Source organism: Paramormyrops kingsleyae, chromosome 25 (genome assembly GCF_048594095.1).
Source record: "Paramormyrops kingsleyae isolate MSU_618 chromosome 25, PKINGS_0.4, whole genome shotgun sequence".
NCBI classification, from domain to species: Eukaryota; Metazoa; Chordata; class Actinopteri; order Osteoglossiformes; family Mormyridae; genus Paramormyrops; species Paramormyrops kingsleyae.
The window spans coordinates 21,052,238-21,074,572 of NC_132821.1; the positions used below are offsets into that span (position 1 = coordinate 21,052,238).

Consider the following 22,335-nt stretch of genomic DNA (forward strand, 5'->3'; position numbering starts at 1 on the left):
AGTGGGTATCCAGCTTAGGGCACCTGCCCTTCTTCCTGGTCGGGCTGTAAACCCAGACCAGCTCCCCTGCTGTGAAGTGACACCTCTGGGCAAGGAGGTCGTAATTCCATTTTTGCCACAGCCCAGCACTCAGCAGCTGTCCCCTGGCATACTCGTAAGCTGTATCTAAGTGATCCTGGAGCAATCTGGCATACTCAGGCCCAACAGGGGCAGATGCAGCATCTGACGGGTCCTGATCTCTCAGCCTAGCATTAGGAGGGCTGGTGCACAGGAGGTTGAGCTCTGGACCGCAGAGCGGAAAGCCATCAAGACCAGAGGTAAGTATGCATCCTAGTCCAGCTGATGGGAGGATGTTAACCTGGACAATTGCTCAAAATTCCGCCCTTGATCACTGTGGATGGACCCGGGGACCCCAAACCTGCTGAACACCCCCTCAACCAGGGGCCACAGTCTCAGCCTCCTGGTCTGGCAAAGCATAAGCCTCTGGCCATTTGGTAAAGTAGTTCATGGCTGTCAGTATAAGGCGGTTCCCCTGTGTTGTGCGTGGGAACAGCCCCATTACATCAACCCCCACCCACTGCATGGGTGCTGGAGTTTGGCCCTGGATCGCCCTTGTGGTCCTTCACATGCCACACAGTGGTCACAACGCCTGCAAAAATCCTCCACATCCCTCCTCAGCTGCCCCCAGTAAAAGCCCTGACGCATGCACCGGAGGGTTTTTGACACGCCGAAGTGCCCAGACCCCACAGAGCCATGCAGAGCCTTGAGCACCTCCTCCTGCATCCCGTCAGGCACCAGGACCTGCCATCTCTTCTCCCCTGTCGCTGGCTCCACCCAGGCCCGCTGCAGGACCCCATCTTGTAGGCGTAGTGTGTTGAATTTTGCCCATTGCCCCTTGATGACCAGGGAGAGGGCTGCCACCTCTTCCAATGATGGCCGCCCCTGTGTGCTCACCCATAGCATAACAAGTTGCAGGGCTGGGTCACATCACTGCTTCTAAGCCTACTCAGGAACCCCCACCCCCTGTAGTTCTGCTCACAATACTTGCACACTTGCGCACTGCATGGGCACTGAAACAATGTGTCAGCGTTGCCAATTTGATCCCCTGCACGTTGGACCACTGTGAACTCATAGCTCTGTAGTTCCTCCAGCCAATGAGCCACCTGCCCTTCTGGCTCTTTGAAGGACATTAGCCATTGCAGGGAGGCATTGCCAGAGCGCAGGGTGAAGTGCCGACCACTCGTGTAATACCTGAAATGCCTGATGGCAGAGACTGCAGCCAACAGTTCCCAATGGGTGACACAATACCTCCGTTCTGCTTTACTCAGTGCCTTGCTTTAAAAGGCCACCATCCGCTCTCCATCTGGCCACCTCTGGGACAGAACCGCCCCCACCCTCACCCCCTCCCCGCTCGCATAAGTGTCCAGTATCAAAGGCAAGTCAGGGTCAGGGGGCGCCAGGATGGGTGAGCTAGTCAGGGCTTCCTGTAGAGCTTAAACAGCTGCCTGGCAATTTGCCGTCCAGACAAAGTGACGGTCTTTTTGCAGCAGCTTGTACAAGGGGGCTACAATGCAGGAAAACCCTCATACAAACTTCCTATAATAGGAAGTTAAGCCTAAAAAACTTTTCAGCGCTCTCTGATCAGCCGCCTGGAGGATCGCTGGCTGGGATCCCGAGGAGTTTTGCTGTGTGGTGGGTGCAGCAACGCACTGCACCAGCACATGCTCCCCAACCTGATCTGACCTCTCTGATCTACAGGTGTGGGCCACTCGTGTATGGGGTGCACCTCGTCCTCTGCAGTGCCCACCCTCTCACAGCCTATCCTATGGCCCAGGAAGGTCAGTTCCCTGCTCAGGAGCCTGCACTTGTCAGGGTGTAGCTTCAGCCCTGCTGCCCTGATCATCTCCAGCACCTACTGCAAAGCGATGACTGCTGAGGAGAAGGAGTTCCCATGCACCAGTATGTCATCCAGGAAAACGAGACATGTCTGCCGCAGGGCCCCTTCCAACATTTGTTCCATCAAACGCTCAAAGGTGGCTGGTGCATTACATAGGCCAAAGCAACGAATCCTGAACTGCCACAACCTCTTGCTAGTGCAGAACACAATCTTAGGTCTAGCTTCAGGGGACAGAGGGACTTGCCAGTAGCTGCTCTTCATGTCCAGGGATGAAAACCAAGAAGAGCCAGCTACCCGCTCAAGGCATTTATCCACATGTGGGAGAGGGTAAAAGTCTTTCTTTGTTACCCCATTGAGCTTCCTGTAATCAACACAGAAGCGCCACCCTCCCCCCCTCTTAGGGACCATGACCACTGGAGATGCCAAGGGGCTCTCAGAAGGCTCTATTATGCCAGCACTTAACATCTTCACTAGAGCCTGCTCTGCAGCTTCCAGACGGCCCAGCAGAAGGCAGCGTGGACACTGCCGTATGGGAGCAGCATCCCGGATCTATACTGTGTTGCACCAGGGAAGTCTACCCCAACTCGTCGTCATCGTATGCAAAACATTCCTGGAATTCCAGCAGCAACTGCCACTGATGTTCCTGCTGCTACTCATCCAGGTCGCTGGCACTCCTGTGCCGGATTTCCCGCAGACCCGCCTCTTTGTCCAGCAAAGGGTCCGGTCTGCCCTGTCCATCCAGTACCCGGCTTGGAATGCACACTTGGATAGTAGGAGCCTCAGTAGCAGGTATGGGTCCCTTTATGTGGCTATGCCGGGTCCCCTCTGGGTTCTCAGCCTCCTGACAACAGGTAGGTTGTGTGAGACATGCCAGGGGCTGCTGCTGAGGTGTACCATGTGGGCTGGTTTGGCAGGGTTGCTGACATGCCTTCGGGTTGACTGCCTAGGGTCCCCCTGCCACTTCACTGGCTTGTGGCCCACCTGGTGGCTTCATCTTCACCACATAGCCACTGTTGAAACTCAATGTAGCATTCACCAGGTCCAACTGACAGCCCTGATCCCTCAAATCCCAGAATGCATGCATTGTGCACCTCAGCTACCCAAACCAGGTGCTGAACGTTGTTGCCCCCAACTGCTAACCTCAGCAGTCCCCTCCCTCTCATCGGCGCTAGCTCACTAGTCACTGTGCGGAGCTGGACTGCTGTGCCCTCTAGCTGCAAGCCTTCTATTACCACCTCTGGCTGGACCACAGTGACTGCAGATCCCGTGTCTACCAGGGCAGTGCACAGAACCCCTTCGATGCAAACTGGGATGTGGCAGAAGTCTGACACCAAGGGCCGCCCCACCACAACCACTCCATGCTCACCTCCCCTATTGCTCCAATTGAGCAGGGCAGCCCGCATAGGTGATGAGTGGGACACGGGTGTGGGGACCTGCAGCATCCCGCCTACTGCAACCTTTTCCCAATGGTTTAACTTGTGGTAACAAACTAGTGCCTGCTGTTGCCTGGCCGGAGGCAGGGTTAACCCCCATATTATCTCCGTGATCTCCTCTACCCAGGCAGGCTTCTGCACCACCTCTCCACACTCCCCGGCTACCCTAACTGCAGGTGGCAAGTCAGTACCCTGCAGTGCTGCCCCCCACTGCCATCTCCCTCTCTATTGCTAACTCCTGGGCATCAGACAGGGTCCATGGGCGAGCCAGCTGCATGTGGACACGCAGATCCGCCAGAGAGAGCGCCCTGACAAACTGGTCGCGGGCTAGCTCACTCTGCACATCTGGCAGCATGTGTGTGTAAGCTTGCCTGGCTAGTGCCATCTCCATACAGAGGCAAAACCCGGCTTGCTCGCAATGGCAGTTTCACTTCTGACATCACTGTAAAGATCACTGTATGGGAATGAGGAGGCAAGTGGCCGAAAACGAACTTTATTTAGCTGTTGTGGGCCAGAGCCACTATATCCCAACAGCTAGTCGTAGAACAGTCCTGACACGGTACCCCTTTTTCCTGGGATCCTTCACTTCCCCTTCCCGCCTCCTCTCACTCTGTCACACAATTCCTAAACACCATACAGTATTACTATGCATAAACAGCAAACAATCTTTCTTTCTCTACTCCTATTGTTTTTGCCTTTATTCTGGCATCTGTGGCAGTCTGCTGTGCAGTGTCAGCCGTAAAGCTCACCTAGAGCACCACACCAGCCTCGACCAGCCCTGCTTCTAATTTACATCTCCTCATGAATCCTTTGTGCTATTAACTGGCAGTAGATACCTTAAGTATCTGGTAGATGCATCGGTGTATCGACATAGCACGAAACATTACTAGATAATTACGGAACTGGCGTCAGCGGAAAACAGTTAGCGGGCGAAAGTGAAAATGCCGCATCATGCCACCAGGGGGAGCATCGCGCCAGGCTTCCCGGGTGGGTGCTGACCAATGTGCGCGCAGTGCTGGCGTGGTATCAGTGAATAAAAGCATTCAACTTTTAGAAATCAAACCGCAGACAGAAAGTTTTGGACTGATTGCCGGGGCGTTTCTAGCTATTGAAAAAAAGTTTTTCCGGGTGCTTTACTTTTTTTTGAAGGAATACTAGCATCGCGGGTAAAATACTCGGGGCTATAGCCCTGAGTGATCGGATCTAACGACGCCCTTGACTGACTGTTTAAAAAGTGCTGACTTACGATAGCCTAATTAGCGAGGATACAGTTCTGCAAATCAATCTGTGCTTGTTTGGGACAGGGGCGTATTAAACCGGGGGGCGTGTGTGCCCTCCCCAATATTTCATTTGGCTTCGTTCATCCCTTCCATAAACAGACCATTATACTTAAATTACTAAGTATAAAGTATAAACTCTTTCTCGTCTTCCAAGTTTGTCCTTATGGTGATTATGCGCACATGGTCTCCTGCTCGAAGCTGGTTTACTGAACAGATTGGGTTTCGGCGGGATTGCGTTTAAATGGCCTGGTCAGCTTGGACAGATCGGGTCTCACCTCCTTAGATAATAAAAGTGTTCCTTGGTACGGGAAGCAGCGGGGCGATGGGGGCGCTGTAGACGGACGGCTTTTTGACAGCTGCGGGGAAAAGTACGGTCTCAAAAGTTATGGGTGAGGGTGCAAAAAAAACGACGAGCCATTTATAGACAGAGGAGCACAGAAGAGGGAGGGAGGGAAGGAGGGAGGTCTAGAGGGAAATATAGACCGGGGTGGAAACGGGATTGTACGCGCCTTCAGTGCAAGTCGCACCGGATTTATACTAAATTCATCGCGAAAAGTTGCTCAGAGCATAGTCGAGGTTTGTTTCATTCATGTATAAAGTATAATGTAAAGCCGAAAACAGAAGTAATCAAAATAATTTTTGAACTTGAAGAAGAGGAAGAAAAGTTCCACCATATCACACGGTTTTACTTTTGAGCACATTACGTTTGAAGTAAGTTTTCGCCAGCTTTGATCGGGAACATATATTTGGAGAGACGCTGTTTGGTTAATATGCAGAAAAGAAACGGTGCCAGGCGCCTCTTCACACGTGGCGTCGGACCTCTGTCCCGCTCAGGGTTTGCTGGCAAAGGTCTCTTTATTCTGTTTGTCTGTATGCTTGGGAAAATGCTGCAGATGATCATTTTGTTTTTATTTTAACTTGGTATGCTGTGAAAGTTCGGGTTTTATCTGTCACGCGAGAAATACTTTTGTGACGGACGGGTGGCATGCATGACAGTGGGGACATGGGCCTGTGATGCTCATGTGCTAATAAAATACATGCACCTTAGTATTTCCTGTAGGTTTCATATAGCCACATATTTTTGTATCTACACTGTACAGTTCTGTGTTAATCCTCTGTCTGTACGGTATTAATGTACAGTAGTGTTCAGTCACTGTATCTATACTGTGCTGTATTAGCCATCTCTATCAGTACAGTTTTAATGTACAGTAGTGTTCAGTTACTGTATCTGTACTGTGTTGTATTAACCCTCTCTCTTAGTATGGTATTCATGTGACTCTTCTCTCTCTCTGTCAGTGCTATGGCGCCCTCTTTGTCCCAGGCCTACAGTAGGCGCTACTGGATGGCAGTGACAGCGGTGCTGGAGAACCTGCTCTTCTCTGCAGTGCTGCTTGGCTGGGGCTCCCTGCTCATCATGCTGAAAAATGAGGGATTCTACTCCCACCTGTGTTCGAGTATGTTCTGTCACCTTGCTGACACACATGAGAGAAGGTGTTCAGTGACAGTCAACAAATGGCAAATGGTCCCAGAGCCACCTTAACATGTCTGCTTTATAACAACTTTACAATGAATTCCCGGCTTCTATAATGAAGAAATGGGTACCTGTTGACAGAATGCTAAATTCTTGCAGTGCCAGGTCCCAGGATAATGTCCAAATCCCAGTGCCAGGTACTAGTGTCATGTTCCAGCGTAATATGCAGGTTCCAGCACAATGTCCAGGTACCAGTATAATGTCCTGGTCCCAATGTCTGAATCCAGCATAATATCCAGGTTCCAGCATAATGTCCTGGTTCCAACAGAATGTCCAGTTCCCAGTGCCATGTTCCAGTATAATGTCCAGCTCCCAGTGTCTGATTATAGCATAATATCCAGGTGCAGTATAATGTCCAGGTGCCAGCGTCCAGTTCCAGCTCCAAAGCGCAGCTTCTGGTCTCCTGCTTTCAGCACTACAGTAAATGCCTGCTTTCTGACTGCTTTGATGACTAGTTTTTGCTAGGATTTGCATTTCAGATAACTTTTCTTCCTTGTCTCGGGCCAAACACCAGCCTCAGCCAACCTGTGCCCTGTGCTCCGTTAGGAGGTGGAGGTTAGCCTTAGGCCTCCTGCCACCCTCTCACACACGGCTCACCTTTGCATCTCCACCGCACATAGAGAATGGCACGCTGAGTGCTAACGGCACTGCTAGTGCAGAAGAGCAGCACTCGGCGTGGCTCAGCTGTGTGGAGCAGGAGGAGATACTGAACCTGGGCTTTACCATCGGCTCCTTCCTGCTAAGCGCCGCCACGCTGCCGTTGGGCGTGCTGATGGACCGATTCGGGCCGCGTCCCCTGCGGCTGCTGGGCAGGTGAGGTACGCCTGCAAATGTCCGCCGGGTCTCACTGGCTGTGAATCCTCCCCGCTCCTGCTTGTCCTCTTCGCGATTCCTCCTGGCTTGTTGTTATAGGTGTGGCTAACTGGTCACCAGTAGGATTATTAGACTCATTTTACTGAGGTTCGCTGAGCCCTGGCCCTCCGTCCCTCAGCTCCTGTTTTGCCTTCTCCTGTGCCATGATTGCTGTGGCGGCGTATAATCCTCCGGGTGAGTGATTCCAGTTTGCCTTCCCTTCACTGTGTCTATGTAACCCCATCTGTAGCTGATCTTCACAGTCCTGTGTCTGTACTCAACGCACCCCTGTCACTCAGTCTGTAGTTCACTGTTCTGGTCAGTTAAGCGGCATTATTCTCTTTACAGTGCTGTCAGCTCTGATCTTCATTGCTGTTTCCTTTAATGGCTTTGGAGGAATCTGCCTCACCTTTACATCCCTCACGGTGAGACATGCCTACATTCTTCCTTTCTGGGATGAGTGGGCCAAGTCCCTGGGAAGTAGGAGGATGGGGACACAGATCCCGGGGAAGTGTGAGGGCAGGGATGTGGGCCCCTGGAAAGGGTGAGGATGTGGTTGCGGTGCCCTGGGGAGTGTGATGACAGGGACGTTCTTGTGGAGTGTGTGGATGAGGATGTGGGCCTGTTCGTCATGGGAGGCTCTGGGGTGTGCTTGTGCTTGGGGTCACTGCCTCAGCAACAGCTGTGAGTGAGAACGTCACTGTGTTACAGCCCCTTAGCAGCACGTGGATCTGCACCAATCAAGGGCCATGGCCTTGGCACACACCCTCCACTCGACTCACTCCTGCCCAATCACAGGCCGTGTCCTTGGCACACACCCCACACTTCTGCCCAATCACAAGGACACACCCGTACTGAGAACAGGCAGGCACTCAGCTGACCACTAGAATGTTCTGCTCATTTTTCTGCTCACTGTTTATTGTCCTCCCTTGACCTCCAGAAGGGGTTCTCCACAGGCAGGTGGGGGGGTATATTTATGGGTAACAGGAGGGTGAGCAATGGCAGGCAGCTGAGAGGTTACATGTGGACGGTGTGTCACAGTGGCTGGTTGCCATGGTCCTTCCCTGTGTGACTGAGCACTGCTGCCTGGTGTGAACCTTCCATAGACCCCAAAGTGAAGAAATTGTGCGGCTTCACACATGGCCCAACGTGCAAAACTAACCTGACGGGAGGACCAGGAAGGCAAGGGCTCACTGTGTTCAGTAGTGATGTTTGTTGACTTTCACTAGTTATTGTATGTATGCTTGTGGTTTGTCAGAATTCGTGGGTTTTTGTTTGGCCACCCGCCTCTTGAGGATTGACCACAAGTTCTCAACAGGATTAAGGTCTGGGGAGTTTCCTGGCTATTGGCCCAAAACGTCGATGTTTTGTTCCCCGAGCCACTTAGTTATCACTTTTGCCTTATGGCACGGTGCTCCATCATGCTGGGAAAGGCAGCGTTCATCATCAGACTGTTCTTGGATGGTTGGGAGAAGTTGTTCCCAGACGATATTTTGGTACCATTCTTTATTCATGGCTGTGTTCTTAGGCAAAATTGTGAGTGAGCCCAATCCCTTGGCTGAGAAGCAACCCCACACATGAATGGTCTCAGTATGCTTTACTGTTGGCATGACACAGGACTGATGGTAGCATTCACCTTTTCTTCTCTGGACAGTCTTTCATGCACTCACACCTGCTTGATGCCATTACTGAGCAAGCTCTGCACTGGTGGTGCCCCGATCCCACAGCTGAAAAAACTTTAGGAGACAGTACTGGCACTTGCTGGACTTTCTTGTGTGCCATGAAGACCTTGTCACAACAATTGAACCTCTCTCCTTGAAGGTCTCGATGATTTGATAAATGGTTGATTGAGGTGCAATCTTACTAGCAGCAACATCCTTGCCTGTGAAGCCTGTGCAAGGCAATGATGACGTTTCCTTGCAGGTAACCATGGTTCACAGAGGAAGAACAATGATTTCAAGCACCACCCTCCTTTTAAAGCATCCAGTCTGCTATTGTAACTCAGTCAGCATGACAGAGTGATCTCCAGCCTTGTCCTCCTCAACACTCTCACCTGTGTTAACGAGAGAATCACTGAAATGATGTCAGCAGGTCCTTTTGTGGCAGGGCTGAAATGCAGTGGAAATGGGTTTTTTGCAATTAAGTTCATTTTCATGGCAAAGAGGGACTTTGCAAATTAATTGCAATTCATCTGATTACTCTTCATAATATTCTTCAGTATATGCAAATCGCCATCATAAAAACTGAGGCAGCAGACTGAAAATTTATATTTCTGTCATTCTCAAAACTTTTGGCCATGATTGTATACAGGATTCAATGATGACAACAGATTGGGTTCCATAGTGATAACAGACTGTGCTCATTTGTGACAGCAGACTGTGTTCACTGGCAATGACAGACTTTGTTCAGTGGTGACACCAGACTGTGTTCGGTGATGACTGCAGAATGTGTTCTGTGATTTTGGCAGACTGGGTTCATTGGTGATTCCAGGCTGGGTTCTGTGGTGACAGTAGACTGTGTTCAGTGGTGACGTGAGACTGTATTCTGTGGTAATGTGAGACTGTGTTCAGTGGTAAAAGCAGACTATGTTTAGTGATGGTGCAACTGTGTTCAGTGGTGACTTCAGGCTGGATTCTATGGTGACAGCAGACTGTGTTCAGTGATGACTGCAGGCTATGTTCAGTGATGACGTCAGACTGTTTAGTGGTGATTCCAAGCTGGGTTCTGTGGTGACCTCAGACTGTGTTCAGTGGTGACGCCAGATTCAGTGTTCTGTTCTGGTGGCAGAAACACCATAAGTTGTGAATGTAAACTCCTTCATACCACTGAAATATCTTTTTTTCTGATAACCAGGGTGAACTTGTTAGTGTTTTGCAGGTTGTGGGACTGGGAAGTATGGACCAGGACTTGATACCTGGAGATTGTAAAATACTGTTTGTCCCTGGCAGGCCGGCAGCCGACCCTGGGGAATGTTTACATTTCTACCTTGTGCTGTACTTCGGGCTGAGCGCACTCTGTTTCTTCCTCCTTCTGTCTGTTTATAAAACATTGCACACCATCTCTTTTCACATTTACTCAGTCGAATCCTTAGACTTTCAAATGTTGCCCATAAACCAAGGTGACACTGCGTAGTGACACTCCATGTCATTGTGAAATTCTCATAACTTGCGTTAGTTTTGCTGTCAGCATGCTCACTTGAGGGGCAAGATTTCGGGAGACAGCTGGATTGTGTTCTGCAGTAGGAAGCTCCCTGTGCTGTCTGGTGATTGGCTGCAGAGCCCTGATGAAACGGGGCCTTGTGGTGATGCAAGCTGCACAGTGATACGAGTGTCCCCTGCTGCCCTCTGCTGGTCTTAAATAGATTGGATGACCAGTCAGTATGTCTGTATTCTGGGTTGACTTGTTGACTCGTGAGAGTTATGAAAGGTTTGGTCTGAAAATAGTTTTTTGCATATTTGTATCTAATTTGTTACTTTTTCACATTAATATGGGGAGGTTCACTGGCTGGCATTGTGACCTCACATGTGTAGGGCTGTAGGTAGGACTAGCACCTCTTTGTTCCAGGTATGGTGTTCCTGGTGTTTCCTAAGAGAGAATGCATGCGTCTGTGTGAGAGCCTTTGCTCTGTGACTGTCGGGCACCAAATATCCCTGCTGTCTTTTCCTTCTAAAAAAAAAAAAAAACACTTGAGACATCCCTCGGCCCCTGAGACCCTCCCCTACTGGTGTCCCTGAGACCCCCCTCCCCCCCACTGCTGGTGTCCCTGAGCTCCTTCCTTTACTGCTTCACCTCCCTCATCTGATCACGTTTACTTTATTTAGTCGTCACTTGTAAATACAGACTGTATATAAAATAATGTTTGTTTATATAGATTTGTATTCCATTGTGGGCCTGTATTACAAAGCTGGATTTCTTGCTGAACTGAATAGGTTGTTTGATTTACGGTACCCCAGTTTGAATGTGTTATCTGGATAAGCAAGAAATCCTGCTTCGTGATAGAAGCCCATTATCTCTCCTTCTCTTTTAGTTACCAAACATGTTTGGGAACATTCGTTCCACCATCCTGTCCCTCATGATTGGCTCCTATGCCTCGTCTGCTGTCACCTTCCCAGGCATCAAGGTAGCTGACCTCTCACACCTCCACCGCTGACTCCCTGCTTTCATCGGGCTAAGCCCCGCCCCTCGTCAGGCAGCCTGACATCCGCGTGGTGATGCTTCCTTTCTGCTGACCGCTGTACTGAGCAGCTTCAGCATGATAAAAAGTCACATGTTTTGTTATTTGTCATAAGCAAGATGGTACAAAGCACCTTTAAAAAGCAGAAAAACGCCTTAGCTGATATTGGCGAAACTAAAGAGTAAACTCAGTATCCCTAAAGGGGTGCCAATGATGATGATGATGATGATGATGATGATGAAGGCATATCAATGGCCTTCCAGCGAAAAAGCCTGCAGCAGCAGTGCTCATATCCTCAGCTAATTATGGAGACCAACTCTTTCTCTCTCTCTCTCTCTCTCTCTCTCTCTTTGTGCCACACTGTCTAAGCTGATCTATGATGTGGGTGTGTCCTTCCGGGTAATCATGTGGACTTGGGCAGGGTTGGCTTGCTTCGTCTTCCTCAACTGCTTCCTGAATTGGCCTGTGGAGTCATTCCCGGACCCGGAGGAAGCCACATACACGTCAGTCAACCCCACTGTGATGTTTCCTTAAGCTGCCATCACATCGCATGGAAGAACAGACACAATAACGGCAGTGTGTGCCTCCGTGAAGAGAATGCTGTAGAGTCATTGCCGCTAGACCAGCCACAACTGCCTCTGCACATGCTGTAGGGCAAGGTCCCCCAAAATCCAGTCCTGGAGGTTCAGAATCCAGCACAGTTTGCAAATTTCCCTGCTCAAACACACCTACTAACCCCAGTATTTAGTTGAATGAGATATGTCTGAGCAGGCAAATCTGCAGACTGTGTTGGATTCTGGCCGTCCAAAACGGGACTTGGGGACCATTGCTGTAGTGCCACACGTTTGCTGTTGCAGAGTCGATGAGCTGAAGCACAGTGCTCTGTCTCCATTGCCGACACACTGGCCCCTCGTGTGCCCCCCCCCCCGGCAGGAAGCACATCAAGCTGAAGGGCCTGGCTCTGGACCACAAAGTGACCGGTGAGCGCTTCCACAGCCATGTGATGGTGGTCGGCCAGCGGCTCAGCCAGAAACACCGGGAGCTGGACCACTCCACAGAGAGGCTGCAGGGCGGCAGCAGGCCCGGTGAGAGCATAGAACCCGAGACGCCAGCAGGGACGCGAAGGGAAGGGAAGCATTCTAACCCTAAAGTGAACCATGCCCCCCCCCAAACAGTGCAAAGCACTGTCCCATTTCGCAGGTCGGTCTGCTCCCCCATCTTCCTGTGGAGTCTCATCACCATGGCGATGACCCAACTACGCATTATATTTTTTATGGGGGCCATGAACAAGATGCTGGAGTTCCTGGTGACCCACGGCAGCAGTGAGTGTCCCCCCCCCCGTCACACAGCCCCCCCATTATACTGCCCCCCCGTCACACAGCCCCCCCGTCACACTGCCCCCCCGTCACACAGCCCCCCCGTCACACAGCCCCCCCGTCATACTGCCCCCCCGTCACACAGCCCCCCCGTCACACAGCCCCCCCGTCATACTGTCCCTCTGTCACACAGCCCCCCCATTATACTGCCCCTCTGTCACACAGCCCCCCCGTCATACTGCCCCCCCGTCACACAGCCCCCCCATTATACTGCCCCATCATACTACCCCCCGTCATACTGCCCCCCCATCACACAGCCCCCCCATTATACTGTCCCACTCGATACTGCCTCATCATACTACCCCCCGTCATACTGCCCCTCTGTCACACAGCCCCCCCGTCATACTGCCCCTCTGTCACACAGCCCCCCCATTATACTGCCCCATCATACTACCCCCCGTCATACTGCCCCCCCATCACACAGCCCCCCCATTATACTGTCCCACTCGATACTGCCCCATCATACTACCCCCCGTCATACTGCCCCTCTGTCACACAGCCCCCCCGTCATACTGCCCCTCTGTCACACAGCCCCCCCATTATACTGTCCCACTCGATACTGCCCCATCATACTACCCCCCGTCATACTGTCCCTCTGTCACACAGCCCCCCCATTATACTGTCCCACTTGATACTGCCCCATCATACTACCCCCCAGTCATACTGCCCTCTTGTGATACTGCCCCCCCAGTCATACTGGCCTCTGTCATACTCTCCCCTTCATCATACTGCCCCTCGTCATACTTGCCCCCTTGTGATGCCCTTGTCTCGGGTTGCGTTGCTCTCTATTCCTGACTCATGACTCCTGTGTTCCAGCCTCGGAGGACCTGTTGCAGGAAGCTGAAAATCAAGGTGAGGTCTCTGTCACCATGGGAACGGCCCTCGCCCTCCTCGCTTCGCTGCGCTATTCCGCCGTGCTTCGGCTGTTCTGTGCGGTTCTGTGTGGCTGGATGTGCAGGTCGGCGACAGCACGGTGATCATTTCCGGTTTGTCCTTTCGTGTGTCCGCACGTGTGTGTCTGTCTGCTCTAGGGGCGGAAGCGGCTGCATTTTAGGCCGTGACCTTGAACTGCAGGTGTCTTTAAGGTATTGCTGTGCCGGCTTTGGCTGTGACGACCCGCATTCTACCTTACATGTTTACAGGCCCCCTGTTCCGGCTGAGGGGCCCGCAGCTGCTATGGCGCGTGCTGGCATACAAGCACCATCAGGGTGTGATGCCCCTGCCTCATGTCCCCTGTCTCCCCTGCCCCCAACAGTGAGCTTCTACTCCTCCCTGTTTGGCACCCTGCAGCTGCTCTGCCTGCTCACATGCCCGCTTATCGGCTACATCATGGACTGGAGGATGCAGGAATGTGACAGCCAGGCGACTCTGAGCGATTCTGATGGAGGGAAGCAGTGAGTCACATCTGGGGTCTGGGCATGTGGGGGGGAGTCCAGGCGTGCGGAAAGGGGGAGGTTTGGCTGTGTGTGGGGGGTGTAATTTGTGGTTTTACTCCACCTTTCAGCCTCCCAGCACCTCCTAAAAGGGACAGAAAGATCCAGAAACTGACCAACGCCATCAGAGCATTTATTTTTACCAACGTGCTGCTGGTCACCTTTGGGGTCATCTCTCTCGTCGATAACCTGCCCTTACAGGTGAGCATGTATTATTATTATTATTATTATTATTATTATTATTATTATAGTAATAATACTTTCCAAGTACGTATCTTTTGCCACTGTGATGGACTGAGACAGATGCCTCCCCCCCTTCCCCCTCCTCTCTCCCTTCTCCCCATCCTCACTCCCCCATCCCCTCTTCTTTCCCCTCCTCCATCCCCTAATCCCCTGCTTCAAGGTTGTCGCCTTTGTCCTCCACACCATGGTCAGGGGCTTCATTCACTCCTGCTGTGGCGGTCTGTATGCAGCTGTGTAAGTGCAGCCGTTGGGTTGGGTCGTACAGATGAGGCCGCGCGAGAGTCGGGCCGTAAAGAGGAGGCCGCGCGAGAGACGGGCCGTACAGAGGAGGCCGCGCGAGAGTCTGGCCGTACAGAGGAGGCCGCGCGAGAGACGGGCCGTACAGATGAGGCCGCGCGAGAGTCTGGCCGTACAGAGGAGGCCGCGCGAGAGTCGGGCCGTAAAGAGGAGGCCGCGCGAGAGACGGGCCGTACAGAACAGGCCGTGCGAGAGACGGGCCGTACAGAACAGGCCGCGCGAGAGACGGGCCGTACAGAACAGGCCGCGCGAGAGACGGGCCGTACAGATGAGGCCGCGCGAGAGACGGGCCGTAAAGAGGAGGCCGCGCGAGAGACGGGCCGTACAGATGAGGCCGCGCGAGAGACGGGCCGTACAGAACAGGCCGCGCGAGAGACGGGCCGTACAGATGAGGCCGCGCGAGAGACGGGCCGTAAAGAGGAGGCCGCGCGAGAGACGGGCCGTACAGAGGAGGCCGCGCGAGAGACGGGCCGTACAGAGGAGGCCGCGCGAGAGACGGGCCGTACAGAGGAGGCCGCGCGAGAGACGGGCCGTACAGAGGAGGCCGCGCGAGAGACGGGCCGTACAGAACAGGCCGCGCGAGAGACGGGCCGTACAGAACAGGCCGCGCGAGAGACGGGCCGTACAGATGAGGCCGCGCGAGAGACGGGCCGTACAGATGAGGCCGCGCGAGAGACGGGCCGTAAAGAGGAGGCCGCGCGAGAGACGGGCCGTAAAGAGGAGGCCGCGCGAGAGACGGGCCGTAAAGAGGAGGCCGCGCGAGAGACGGGCCGTAAAGAGGAGGCCGCGCGAGAGACGGGCCGTACAGATGAGGCCGCGCGAGAGTCGGGCCGTAAAGAGGAGGCCGCGCGAGAGACGGGCCGTACAGATGAGGCCGCGCGAGAGTCGGGCCGTAAAGAGGAGGCCGCGCGAGAGACGGGCCGTACAGAGGAGGCCGCGCGAGAGACGGGCCGTACAGATGAGGCCGCGCGAGAGACGGGCCGTAAAGAGGAGGCCGCGCGAGAGACGGGCCGTAAAGAGGAGGCCGCGCGAGAGACGGGCCGTACAGATGAGGCCGCGCGAGAGACGGGCCGTACAGATGAGGCCGCGCGAGAGACGGGCCGTAAAGAGGAGGCCGCGCGAGAGACGGACCGTACAGATGAGGCCGCGCGAAAGTCGGGCCGTAGAGAGGGCGCCGCGCGACAGTCGGGCCGTACAGATGAGGCCGCGCGAGAGACGGGCCCTAGAGAAGAGGCCGCGCGACAGTCGGGCTGTACAGATGAGGCCGCGCGAGAGACGGGCCATACAGAACAGGCCGCGCGAGAGACGGGCCGTACAGATGAGGCCGCGCGAGAGATGGGGCGTACAGATGAGGCCGTGTGAGAGACGGCTCGTGAGGGGCAGGGCGTATAGGGGAGGGCATATGGGAAGGGAGTATGAGGGGAACGCATAAGGGATGGGGCCTCTGGGGGAGGGCATGAGGGGCAGGACATATGGGTGGCCACATGAGGCATGAGCTGTATGGGGTGGGGGTATGGGGGGTGGCGGGTGTTAGGGTCCAGGCACTACCTGCTAGAGTTGAGCCGGATACTCGGCTGAAACGAGTATCCGGTACGGATAAAGCACTTTTGACGAGTACGAGTATCATACGAGTAATACAAGTCAATATCTGTGCTCGGATTGAATAAAAATTCTCATTGGGTAGCTGACTGTGCGTTCTGTGATAGACTAGTCACAGCGCCCCTCCCCTACACATATACAGATTTATTGTGTTGCTGTGTCCCGCTCTGCTCACTCACACACAGAACACTGAGAAGAGAAGAGAACAGCGCTCTCTCTCTCTCTGTCGCTCCCTCAGTCACTCAGGAGCGCGGGTTTTTTTCCGTTAACGTTTAGGGTTTCTTCAGCTTCAGGTTTGTTTGTAGAATGCGACTCGCGTCTCTGCCTGTCGGAGTTTTTTTTTTCTTTTTTAAACCGTCAGCTGGCTCTAGCCAGTTTTTTTTTACTTCACGCACTGAGTGTCTGACACTTTCTTGCTGTATTTTATAAAAAAAAATAAAGGTAGTTGTGGTATAATTAATATTACAAATTAAGCTACACACACAAACACACACACACACTCCCCCCCCTCTCTCTTTCTCTCTCTCTCTGTCTCTCTCTTACTCACTCACTCACACACACTCACACATACCTGGTGTGGAAATAAAAAAAATAAAAAAGAACCAAAAAAAAAGAAATCACACTGATCATAAAAAAATTAAAAGTTAAAAAAAGAAAGTTATGTTGAGATGAAAACTCTTGTTCATTACATTTTACTTCATAATTGCAACCGCATGTGTTGTATTCATTGTTGCAAATCTTGTTCTGTATATAGTTTGTTTGTTATCGTGATCAAAACCACTGATCTGAAGCTCAATGCTGATGCTGTCATGTAAATAGTTTTCTAATCAGCAATAAATATAACAATTTCTGATCAACCCATATCAATTGCATGCTTAAAATAACATACCGGTTAAAGCCCCACCCATTTAAAGACAACCCGACCCACTTCCAGGTCAAACCCCGCCCACTTCCGGGTTAGGCCCCGCCCACTCCGAGTACAGATACAGATACAGATAATTCATATGGTTAACAGATACGGATACAGATACAGATAATGCTGTACTCGCTCATCCCTACTACCTGCACTGTATAAGTCTGTCTTCAATTCTCAGGTATCCATCGAACCACTTCGGCACCTTGACGGGGCTGCAGTCCATGATCAGCGCTGTCTTCGCTCTTACTCAGCAACCCCTGTTCATTGTCATGTTGGGACCTCTGCAGGGCGACCCATACTGGGTGAGAACAGAAGTGAAACTGAAAGTCACAGCTGCAGAAATGTTCATGGTCACTGTCATAGTTCTGTGATCTTAGTCATAATCATGGTTACTGCCAATAATTCTGTGACCTTGATAATAGTCATGGTCACTGTCATAGTTCTGTGATCTTGGTCATAATCATGGTCACTGTTATGGTTCTGTGATCTTGGTTATAATCATGGTGATTGTGATGGTTCTGTGATCTTGGTCATAATCATGGTCGCTGTCATGGTTATGTGATCTTGGTCATAATCTTGGTGACGGTTCTGTGATCTTGGTCATAATCATGGTGACTGTGATGGTTCTGTGATCTTGGTCATAATCATGGTGACTGTGATCTTGGTCGTAAACATGGTCACTATCACAGTTCTGTGACCTCGGTTATAGTAGTGCATATGGTCATTATTCTTTTTCATTAGTGGATGGTCCTGAAATGAACTGGCTTTGGACATGTCTGTGAACATGTATCGTTCTCACACGCTGTACCCTAACAGATCAACCTATTAACCAGCAGCATCATCACATTTTCTGTCCTCCTACCCCCAGATCAACGTGGCCATGCTGATCTTCTCGCTGACTGGCTTCTTGCTGCCTGCATATCTGTTCAACCACTGCAGACATCTTGTCCTGGAGAAGCAGCAACGAGAAGCAGTGAACCAGTCTGTGGCAGCTGACAAACAGGCCAACGGTCACCTTGTTCAGCAGGCTTAGGACCTGAGGGGCACGTTTAGTGACTTCATCTACAGTAACAAGTCTTTTATTACAAAAACAATGTTTTGATTGTTGTATATGTTGGCAACTGCACCAGTACTAATGCATTAGTCTAAAAAGCCAAACCAAAGGAATCTCAGGGGCTGTTACCCTGGGGCTTTTATATAAGTGTTACAAAACATGAGTGCTGGCTGAATGGGGATTAGCATCATTATAAGTGTGCTGTGTGTTGCCTACATGTACCGGTTTTGCTTTACTTATGAGGACCAAGGGACTTCATGAGGCAGCAAATCCTGACATGACACACTTTGTGAGGACTGGAGGCCGGTCCTCACATGACAAAAGTCTTGTATTTTGATTGGTTAGTTATGGTCAAGGTTAAGTTTGGATAGGGATTAAGATTGTCATTGATGGGATTAGGGTTATGCCCATACAAATGAATGGATGGATGGTCCCTACAAAGATATGAATACAAACGTGTGTGTGTGTGTGTACTTGTTTAAAGATGCATGTTTTCTTAGCTTCAGTATTTACTATGTGAAGCATGTACACAAAAATTTATTACAGATAGTCCCTAGGCTACAAACAAGATCCGGTCCCTAAATCTGCCTTTAAGTCAAATTTGTCGGTAAATTGGAAAAATAATGATATAGTATATAATAATTATTATAAATAAAAGTAACTACTCACAGTACTGTACTGTACCTTGAGGCGACAAACCACTGAAGCCTCGCAATGTTTTCATGTGCGTCACAAAGATGTATGTGCATTTGTTATTGCGAACCATTCTATTTAACCCAATTTTGTAATATTTTAGACTTTATAACAGCCCGTTCATAAGTACGAGTTGTCCATGAGTTGGACGTTCTTAACCCAGGGACTGCCGGTACTGCATCACTGACTGTGACGTCTGATAAAGAGCCAAAGTGTGTCAGGGAGCCCTGACAGCCACACACTGATCAAACGGCGGAGCTCTATGCAGCCGCTTTAGCCACCGCAGACTGTCAGCCTGCAAGAGTGCTGCCACCTTTGGATCAACATGGTTTAAATTACATTCCAGCCCATAATAACTGTGGTAAACGAAAGGCTAAATTCAAGTTGAGAATGACATTTGGGAGATCAGTCTATCATTAAATCAACAATGAACATCAGGCTCAGTGCGCCTCTCCTACACTGACTGTTCACTGGGACAAAGGCTGCTAGCAATTTGTGACTGCAATCCCAGAGTTCACTGGGGCAACAGGTGCTGGCAAATTGCGTGCCTTTTGGTATAATGAGCATTTGTACATAAGTGCTTTTGATAGTTTAACACTAATTACAAATTGATATGAGGAAACCTAAAAGTTATGGTAAGGTAAGCAATTCGACTCTTTCAGTGTGGTGCTCATATTCTGGATTAATCAGAGTAATTTCAGGATTTATGGGATGGCTTGCTCACTCGCTCTGCTCTGTCATGGGTTGGCTCACAAGTTCAAACTGATTGACACGCCTGGTTTAATGTGTGTTTTGCTGTGCAAGCCCATGAACACTATCAGAGTGCTGCAAGATACAATAAAATAAATGCAATGCTATAATCTTGGATCTGTGCCAATTATGCAACTTCCCCAATTTATGTCCTCCTCTTCTAGGACAGGAAAGCCTTGGGATGTACACGCACTGATCTGAAGACAGCTTCTGACATGGTTTTAGAAAAGAATCCATGCTACAGTATGAGATTCAGCACCTGACAGAATGTAAAGCAGTAACAGCACAGGTCTATTTACAACAAAGAGGACACAACACATTAAAATAGAAAAGAGCACAGCCGTTTAATTAACAAAATTTATTAAAGTAAAGCTGTGTGTGGACTCGCGGTCTCTGCCGCACCCAGTCCGAAAATGACTTGAACTTCAAGTCCTTCCTGCTTCGGTGCATCTGCACAGTTATTCAGTGTCTCCAACAGTTCCTTCTGCTTCACAGAGTTAAAACAAAAAGAAAAGGGAATTGCCTGGGCAAAAGACAGATGCAGACGTGTGTGTGAAGACGGACATCCACTCTGCAGCCAGGCCTCAGTTTGGAAGGGCAAGGCTGAAGGGCCAGGGGCTCCCAAAGGCCTCCACCTTGCCACCGGTCCCAGGGATGGAGAGCTGGTCTGATGCACCACCCCCCACCCCCCTTCAATTCTACCTCAAGCTGCTGCTGCTGCTGGGCTGGGAGCTGGCCAGGCCGGGGTGGTCTGGGCTGTGCCGGTTCTGGGAGGAGCAGAGGAGTTAAACTGGCTTAATCAAACACACACACACACACACACACACACACACACACATATATACAGGGTACTCATCTCGCATGTGTCACAAACCCCATAAGCACATACACATGCAGAACTGAATAGGCACAAAGGATCACCATCAACAGGTAAAAAGTGTACTTTATGGTTATCAATTAAATACCAACGTCACGCCCCTGCTGCCCACCTTCTTTTTCTTTTTATCCTTCTTCTTCTTTTTGCGATCGGGATCATCGTCTCGCTTCTTCTTCTTCTTCTTATGGTCCGAGTCCGACGGGGTTTCTGTCCGAAATCAGGGTGCCAAGGTTAGGCTGGCTGAAAGCTCACTGTGCACGTAGGTAACACACAGCACACTTACAATGATGCTAATCCCCATCTCGTGAGACATGCTGGCATGCAACACAGCAGCGCTCACTCCGTACCTGGGGGCAGCGGGTCCTGGGGCCGGTGGTGCCGGTGCTTGTGCTTGCTCTTCTTCTTGGGGGGCTGGATGTGCATCAGTCTGTACTGCTCTGGCAACTGTGGACACAGAGGAACACCGTCACACAGGCCATGTTCCCCCGCACCCGAGTGTCACGCGTGCAGAGCCGTGAGAGGGGTAGGACAGGACGGGGACACAGTACCGGCCCAGTGTGCAGCCGAAAGCCTGTCAGCATGGCCCCCGTCAGGGGGTTGAAAGAGTTTCCACAGACAGGGGGCTTCTCTATCAGTGAGCGGAGAGAGCTGCCGTCCTGGGAGCCTAGGGTATCAATCATGCCTGAGGGGAGCAGAGGTCACATAATCCGGAGGTTAGTAATCCTTCCTCTGGCGTTCAGTTAACCTCCGAGCACCCTGTACATCTCAGCAGGAAGCATCACCTGGCAGCTCAGGCAGGAAGTTGCTCAGCTTCTCCTTGACCTTCTTGCCGCAGAACTTGTTGTAGGCGTGTTCTAGGCTGTAGTGTGTGATCAGGTTGGTGTTGCCCGTCAGCTCGTTGCCCACTGGAGCAGAACACAGGGTATCCCTTTACGACTATTCACCCTTACGCGGCTACCTTAGGGCAGCCCAGTTCAACACACAGACATTCCGATTAGTTTTGCCGAATTGTACTGAGATATATATATATACACACACACACATCAATAGTTTATATATATAAACTGAGGCTTAAAGTTTACTGAATGGACATACACATAGCTCACGGACCGAGAACGATGGATGAAAAGCAGAGCATGCGCATCGCCAGAGTAATTAGCGTCTTAGCCCGATTAATGTGGACCACAGCTATAAATGGCCGTGTAACCCTCACCTTGCGATATTTAAAATCACACCTTGCATTTTTTTAGACATACACACGCGCTATTCTTGAATTACCGGGTAGTTCTCTGAGTAAATAGAACGGCTCGTTCATCGCCCCGAGTTTCCGTAGAGTAGGCCCGTCATCCCCGAGCTGGTGTGGAAGCTGTACGGCCATGGAGACCTGGCTTTGAGGTGGTGGCGGAGGAGGCTTCCCCGGAGCGAAGCCCAGCGTCGATGAGCCAGTGGGAACCTGCGCGTCATTTTGGGCGTACAGAGACGAAAATATTTCCGTCATATCTGTCTGAATTAACTGCGTATATAAATAATAAATTAGAACACTTTTACGACTAACAAACAACGTCAAGCTTCTGTTTTTGTTGCCCGTAGCGTTACGGCTTACGTACCATCAGTTCTCTTTGGATACCGTAATAAACCTATTTAACAGGGTTAGAAAGCGTTCTGAAAGCAATCTCTTTATTTGAAGAACCGAAGCAACTATTTCTATCAACAGATCTATTCGCAAATGCGGTTAAACTCATTTTGCGATTACGAGCGATCGCACAAAAAGCGACTTTATTGAGACAGTGATAACATATTCTAAAACTGTTTTCCCCATTTAGACCAACTCTATAACGTCAATTACGGTAAATAAACCCCTGTTACCTTCACAACTTACTTGACTCTTCCCACAAAACCAATCATGGCTCACAATATGACCAGAACCCTC

General features: G+C 50.9%; 2 protein-coding genes and 1 long non-coding RNA gene across 5 annotated transcripts; 1 reads left to right on the forward strand and 2 right to left on the reverse strand.

Moving 5' to 3' along the window:
* The first annotated feature begins 4,772 nt into the window (after positions 1–4,772).
* On the forward strand, positions 4,773–19,638 carry slc43a1b (solute carrier family 43 member 1b). 2 transcript variants are annotated; one of them, XM_023845359.2, is made up of 15 exons: positions 4,773–5,321; positions 5,907–6,064; positions 6,762–6,954; positions 7,133–7,188; positions 7,342–7,418; positions 11,021–11,113; positions 11,537–11,670; positions 12,101–12,252; positions 12,343–12,489; positions 13,360–13,395; positions 13,799–13,937; positions 14,048–14,177; positions 14,380–14,453; positions 17,210–17,333; positions 17,900–19,638. In XM_023845359.2, exons 2-15 carry the CDS (start codon positions 5,911–5,913, stop codon positions 18,062–18,064), a joined length of 1,674 nt encoding a protein of 557 aa, XP_023701127.1. In that variant the 5' UTR covers positions 4,773–5,321; positions 5,907–5,910; the 3' UTR covers positions 18,065–19,638. The 2 variants fall into 2 exon arrangements, with proteins under 2 accessions (XP_023701127.1, XP_023701128.1); XM_023845360.2 differs by lacking the exons at positions 4,773–5,321; positions 5,907–6,064 and having other exon boundaries at positions 6,839–6,959.
* LOC140582884 (uncharacterized) lies at positions 16,003–18,026 on the reverse strand. The gene is made up of 3 exons (XR_011985685.1): positions 17,894–18,026; positions 17,178–17,329; positions 16,003–16,064 (listed from the first exon to the last, which is right to left on the reverse strand). It is a non-coding gene; the product is annotated as an uncharacterized lncRNA (long non-coding RNA).
* A 233-nt stretch (positions 19,639–19,871) lies between the features above and the next one.
* On the reverse strand, positions 19,872–22,257 carry med19b (mediator complex subunit 19b). 2 transcript variants are annotated; one of them, XM_023845389.2, is made up of 7 exons: positions 22,013–22,257; positions 21,684–21,858; positions 21,188–21,310; positions 20,954–21,087; positions 20,753–20,849; positions 20,518–20,612; positions 19,872–20,295 (listed from the first exon to the last, which is right to left on the reverse strand). In XM_023845389.2, exons 1-7 carry the CDS (start codon positions 22,013–22,015, stop codon positions 20,227–20,229), a joined length of 696 nt encoding a protein of 231 aa, XP_023701157.1. In that variant the 5' UTR covers positions 22,016–22,257; the 3' UTR covers positions 19,872–20,226. The 2 variants fall into 2 exon arrangements, with proteins under 2 accessions (XP_023701157.1, XP_023701155.1); XM_023845387.2 differs by lacking the exon at positions 22,013–22,257 and having other exon boundaries at positions 21,684–22,006.
* Between the last annotated feature and the right edge of the window lie 78 nt (positions 22,258–22,335).

What these genes read in the sequence shown, in the direction of transcription:
- slc43a1b (XM_023845359.2), top strand. Translation starts at nt 5,911, where the DNA reads ATGGCGCCCTCTTTGTCCCAGGCCTACAGTAGGCGCTACTGGATGGCA. An exon ending in TCACCTTTACATCCCTCACG is followed by an intron (nt 7,419 to 11,020) that starts GTGAGACATGCC and finishes CTTCTCTTTTAG; the next exon opens with TTACCAAACATGTTTGGGAA. An exon ending in TGCAGGGCGACCCATACTGG is followed by an intron (nt 17,334 to 17,899) that starts GTGAGAACAGAA and finishes TCCTACCCCCAG; the next exon opens with ATCAACGTGGCCATGCTGAT.
- med19b (XM_023845387.2), bottom strand. Translation starts at nt 21,903, where the DNA reads ATGACGGAAATATTTTCGTCTCTGTACGCCCAAAATGACGCGCAGGTT. An exon ending in TTCGGCTGCACACTGGGCCG is followed by an intron (nt 20,850 to 20,953) that starts GTACTGTGTCCC and finishes CTGTGTCCACAG; the next exon opens with TTGCCAGAGCAGTACAGACT. An exon ending in CCAGGACCCGCTGCCCCCAG is followed by an intron (nt 20,613 to 20,752) that starts GTACGGAGTGAG and finishes GATTTCGGACAG; the next exon opens with AAACCCCGTCGGACTCGGAC.